The following is a 6489-nucleotide window of genomic DNA, read 5'->3' as shown; positions in this document are numbered from 1 at the left end:
CGTTTCCAGACTAATTAGAGAATTTTTACGTTTAGTCAAACGAACTATTTTCAACGTTTCTGGAACGTTTACAATCGTTCTATAATCGAACCAATATTCGAATTTTATGTTCAAATTTAATTCGAACGAATTCGAACATTGTTCAAATTAAATTCGAACAAAACATTCGCAATTGAAAGCCACTTTCAACCACTTTCAGCCTCATATCTCCCGCACCCTTATAGCTATCGAGACGCAACCACCCCTATGCACGAATGAAGACTTGGGGCTACCACCACATACAAACACCATTCACGTGTGATGTGTAGTTTTGGCGAAAAAGTGAAATACAGGGACATACATGTCCATTTATATATATATAGATATCTACTTATGCTAAGTCTATGCAAGCCATCAGCAATGAAGGTTCAGAAATTGTGCTTCTCTAGCTTCTGACACCCTGAACACAGAATTACTGAATGCTATTTATTTTGATGAATACCCTGGTTTGAATTTTCCTCAAGTAATATACTCAATAAAATATAATAAAGCTTAATGTATGCATTCAGAAAAATTGGATTAAAATAATAATAATTATAGTAAAAACATAAGAAAAAACATTATAACACATTTAATGTTTTCCTGTTAATTGAGAATAGTTACATTAGTATCTAAGCAAACATTCTGGATTATTTGAAGCACAGTAGAAATTTACACAAAATTTCATTTTACTCAGAGCCTACTGGCATGCATAGAAAAAAACTGTACTTGAAATATATTCTAATTATTAATGTTTCAAATTTTCATGACTACATGCCATCACTAAACCCGTATAAATAAGTATAGGAATTAAATGTTCATTGATTTCTATACAGTAGATCCCCCTATAAGGCAGGTTTCTATAATTACGGTTCCTATAAGACAGTGAAAAAATTGTGGCGGTATCTGTAAACAATGATTAAAAAACTCCTATAATTACGTAAAACGTCATCGGGCAACCGAACTACTTTCCGCTGTCCAGCGCCATGCTACGGACAGTTTAGGCGGGTAAATTGAGTTTAGTATCGTCTGTACATATAATTATATATAAATTATATATGAATTAGGTACTGTATATATAATTATATATTAACTTAATTTATTGTAACTTTATTATAATTATATATATACTTTCCGCCATCTAACGCCACGCTACGGACAGTTTAGGCGAGCTATCGTCTGTACAGTATGTAAATTAGGTACCGTAAGTCTAATACAGTACCGTAATTTTATACATTTCTTGTGAAAAAAACATTTCTTATTCAACGGCAATTAAAATTATTTATATTAATGATGTCTCCAAAGTTCAACAAAGTTTTCGCAAAAAAATAACATCAGAAATCGCGCCTGCGGTTTGCTGCGCTGTTCTGCAATGAAAACAAGCTTGAGCAACGACGATATTGAATGGTGCACACTCGGTAAGTAATCCTACAATTTTTTATTTATAGCATAGTTTATATGGATTATTTCCAAAAAAAATATACGTATTTTGGAAATATTGAGTTGGATTAGTCTAGAATCGATTAATTTTATGGAAGAAAACCTTTCAAACAGCCATAGTCCGTAAACTTCACACATGTCAGGCTGTGATTGGCTGCGATTCCTACAAAATTGATTCATAAAGAACGGAACGTATCTACCATCTTATAGGGGGATCGACTGTACTTATTTATACTTACTATACTTATTTAGTATACTTTACTATTTATACTATAATATGATACTTAATATAGCATTTCTGTGATTTCTTTTATTAAAGAAAAAAATAATAAAATTATAAAAAAATAATAAAATAATAAAATTATTTTAATGATAATTTAAAATAAACTAGAGAACAGTTTTGAAAAAGAATTGAAAACTTAACTTTCATCAGGTTTAAAAATATTTTACACTAAACACTTATATCATAAAGTAGAAATATTCTAAGTTTACAAAATATCTATTCTAATGGAACTAATAATTTTAACAAAAAAAAATTTTTTAATATTTTCTTATTGGAACAATTCGCAGTGATAATTAAAAAATTACCTTTTAAAAAAATAATTTTATATTTCTTAAAATAAATACACTTTTATTACATGTTTAATCTGTTAATTTATTTTTTTGTATAATAAAATTTTTCATTTCAATAGTTATCTGTCATCATTAAATTGATTATTGTAATATAATTTACTATAATCTTTAATTTTATAATCCAAAACAATTAATATTTTAAAACATAAAAATACAAATATTTACTGTAATTTTTATTTATTTAATTAAATTAAATAATTATTTCCATTATTTACCTCTTGCTGAAAGTTTCTTAGTATTAATTATTTTTGCTGCAAATTCTAATCCACTATTTTTCTGGACACATCTTCTGACAATAGAAAATGCTCCTCTGAAAAATAAAATATTTATATTATTTTAAATCATTGCATAGACTGGTCTTATAATTCACTTGTTAAATATTTAAAACTGTCATATAGTTTAAGAATGATAATCTTGCTAATTCAAACTAATTATTGTACAGAATAGTTTGGATTAGCAGAGATGTATAAAGAAAATGACATATAATACTAAAATAAGTACCAAAATTTTACATGGATAACTCAAGTTTTTTTTTTTTTTTTTTTTGCATTTACAGACAATTTAAAAGCAAGTATAGATTATGTGATATGAGATAAAGCAGGTTACATCCAATTTTAAACTGCAATCATAAGCTTATCAAACAGCTTTTCCTAAAATCACTAAGTTTGTCATTAAAAATATGAAAAATTCTTTGTGCAGTGCATACTCATGCGACATAATTCTTCTCAAATAATTATTAATTGTTTATATACAGGATGTTACAAATAAAGTGAACCAGTTCCATAACTTTATATTGAGTAAAGGTAGTAAGATTGGACTAATTATGGTCAAACAACATGCAAAGGTACTATACATGTCCAAAAATTGGTGAATCTATATCCATATTATGGGTCCTATAAAACATATCTCACCAGAGTCCAATGGTATATGGGGTCAAAAATGGTGCCTTTATAAAAAGTGTGTGAAAACCTAACATTTACCCTGAGATAATTTTTTATAACTTGTTTTGCTGTCAAATAGTTACATAAACATGTAATTCAGAAAAGGCAGGCATGCATATAACAAACACAACTGCTCTTAGCATGTGTTTACAAGATCTGTGCTGTTAAAGCTGACTTAACTGACCACAACACATGTGCATGGCTTTAACTGGCTACAGTTTACACTACTGTAGACATCTTGTAATGCAGCTTCATAAGTCTGCTTGCATACATCAAATTCCTTGAGAGTGATTTGGGAATATAGTTGCCACAGGTTAGTAAATAGTATGTTTAATTAAGCAACAGCATTTTTATTCAAGACTTTGACCAGGTTATCTGTAAAGCTGTTTTGAACTACTAAAAGCTGTTTGAGAAATTCATTAGCCTATGGGAGATCACAACTTCATATATAAGATGTGGGGTGATTTATTGAGCCTTTGTTTAATAAAAGTTGCATCTTATCTGCTGTAAAATATGGTAATAGTAAAATTAATAAAATGAGATAGCTCTATAGAAGACTGTTGATAATCATTATTATGTAAAAACTTTGTAAATTCTGGAGTTAATACTCCCTGAAGTAGATTTTGGGTAATTGATTTTTTCAGGCAACAGATTTTCAGATAATTGACTCTCTACTGTAATTAATTATAAAAGCACAAAAACCAAATATAATAAAGCATTGAAACTATATTTAAATACAGTAAAACACTATAATATAATAATATTTACAGAATATAATAAAACATTAAAACTATATTTTGATGCATGACAATTTCTGCTAAGAATACCAATAATGGTGAACTCATGGAAACAATCTTTTACTTGTAAATGGCATATTATTTTGTGAAACAATATCTTTATATTATTAAAAAACTAGACCACCTTAGATAACAGTAGATTTAATCAAGTGATATGAGTTATACAAAAGTTCTAACAATTATAATCCATTTAAATCAGTCAATCTATTAAGCAAATGTTAAGTTTGTGGTTTTCATCACTTTAATTCTAAAAAAAATTTACATTAATTTTATATCTTTGTTTCAGTCTAGAAAGATATATCATATTTACTCGCATATAAGATGAGGTTTCTAACCATTTTTCACTACTTCATAACCTAGGTCGTTCTATACGTGCAAGTGAAGGATTCTTTAGGTTTTTGCAATAATTTTTGTAAACCCTGTATTTGCATTTTTTTAGTGGATGCTTACCCTATGGTGTTTAAAAACAAAAGTATTTTATCTGGGTCATTTGAATCATTCTTACGTATTGTCAGGAGTAAAGATAAATAGAAATAGAAAACACAAAGCTTTTGAATTGAATTCCAAATTGAAATTGCAAAATCACACAGGAGCCCAATGTAAGTTTTAATCCATTCCCACATGAAAACAGATAATTATTTGGAAATCAGAAGTCGGAGTAACTCATAAGTGTGGATTTGACTGTTAAGAATTGGCAAAAAAGGTTCCCGATTACATGTAGATTTTACAAGATTTTTCCTTAAAGATTAAAATGCCAGTAATTTTTGAGATGTGTGCATTTAAGTGCATTTGATATTTTATTTGTGATTAGACAAAATAAAATTAGAATTGTATTAATAAATCTAATATTCTTTATTTTAATCTTTAAAGTCACACCTCGTCCTATATGTGAGCTCATCATATACATGAGCAAGTAAATACAGCATTTATGTAAAATATGTAAACATATATATATATATGTTTATATATATATTCATTTATTTTGCACCATGAGCAGATTCAAGCAACCTACAAGGTCTTAAGTTCTTTACATTGACACAAAAAAAGTTCAAATTTCTTTGTTTGAAGTTCAAAAAAATTGTTTGTAAAAACATTTATGACATTCTGGTATGGTTTATCAGACCATCCATAGTACAATCATTATGCATATGTTATTAAAAAGTATTTAAGACCATCCACAGTACAATCATTGTGCATATGTCAATTAATATTCACAGGTAAATGTAAATAAAACGATTTTAATCTGTGTGACTGAGTTGCTATAATCTTTATACACCAGTATAATAAGTCCTATTAATAGAAATACACTGTTATGGTGATTAAAAGAATAACTAATTGTGTGTATGTCATTAAAAAGTATTTATTAATTATTTAAATATTTATAATTTTGAGTTAGCCTCTCTGAGTTCTTCTGGAACCACTAATGTTTTTCACCTATATATTTATCTAGTCTACAACAATTCTGGACAGACATACAGCACAATGAATCTTTTAGATTGAAGTGCATTTATCCCACTGGTCTACTTGACATATAGCTTGCTCAAAATCTTTAATGATTATTATTTACAGTTGTACTACTCATTATTTAGCTTTGATTTTGTCTATTTTTTCTATATAATGATAAATAATGTAATTTATATTTGATCTATCTTATGGTGTACCACATATTCTTCTAATAATACACTACTAACTATGTAGAATCATTCATTTTACATTCAAACTTATCTTACATATTTAATTTCAAATTATTATTAAAATCTGTAATCATAACATAAATAATAATCAAAAGTTTAAAAGTAATAAACATATTATAATTTTAATATATTAATTTCTTAATTGTAACAATTTCCCTAAAGTGATATTTACTGTTATAAAATTAATTCCCATATTTCATTCTCATAAAAGCATCATTCATTGAAGAAGTGACAAACTGTAATAAATATTAATATTTTCATGAAACTTACTGGTGCACAATGCTTAATGCAACAATGAAATTTCATTGTTGATTAAGCATTTTGCATTAAATATTTTCAAGCAGTTTTTCTCTTCCTTAGATGACATAATGTCATCTAAGTGTGAAAAGGGTGTAAATTTTCTGACATTATATGCCATAGTAAATTCACACCTTTTTCACACTTTCCAGCAGTAATTATTTAATCAGGGATGCACAACCTTTTCTGAAGAAGGGCCAGGTTTATTGACCAGTGGGCTGGACCTCCAAGAGATTAATGCAATGGCTGCATTTCAACGTATGAAACGATCAGCAGATTTTCCAAATTGTCATTGGTTAACCTGTTCCATGTTTTGTATTTGTTTAAATTCATAAGTGAAAATGCTTGTTCACATACATAGATACTGCCAAACATGCTTTCACAAAATTGAGCATTTTCTTTCAATTTTGGAAATGATGTATCTGTAGAATACGAGGAGATCAGAATTTTTAAACTATGATTTCAATTCATCACTGCACAGAATGTCTATCAACTCAAGTTGAACATCTGGAGGGGCATCTTCCACATTCACATCAAATGGAGTTGAAAAAAGTTGCAGGTAGATCTTGTATTTCTGGAATTCACAAACCTCTCATTGAATGATATACGAAGAGTGCTAACTTGTTCAGAGTAATCCATATTCATATGTGTGTATTTCTCTTTCATGGC

At 28.1% G+C, this 6489-nt stretch overlaps 1 protein-coding gene across 1 annotated transcript in view; it reads right to left on the bottom strand.

Moving 5' to 3' along the window:
- LOC111628424 overlaps positions 1-6489 on the bottom strand; it is a 71148-nt gene that overhangs the window by 64127 nt on the left and 532 nt on the right. The window contains exons 2-3 of the mRNA XM_023372199.1: positions 6122-6242; positions 2307-2401 (exon numbers count right to left, since the gene is read on the bottom strand). Of these exons, the coding sequence (XP_023227967.1) occupies positions 2307-2401; positions 6122-6242 (216 nt within the window). The remainder of the gene's footprint in view (positions 1-2306; positions 2402-6121; positions 6243-6489) is intronic.

This window comes from Centruroides sculpturatus, unplaced genomic scaffold (genome assembly GCF_000671375.1).
Source record: "Centruroides sculpturatus isolate CEXI.00-Female unplaced genomic scaffold, Cexi_2.0 scaffold557, whole genome shotgun sequence".
In the NCBI taxonomy this organism is placed as follows: Eukaryota; Metazoa; Arthropoda; class Arachnida; order Scorpiones; family Buthidae; genus Centruroides; species Centruroides sculpturatus.
The sequence above is the reverse complement of the archived record's forward strand: the minus strand, read 5'-3'. Positions and strand labels throughout refer to the sequence as shown.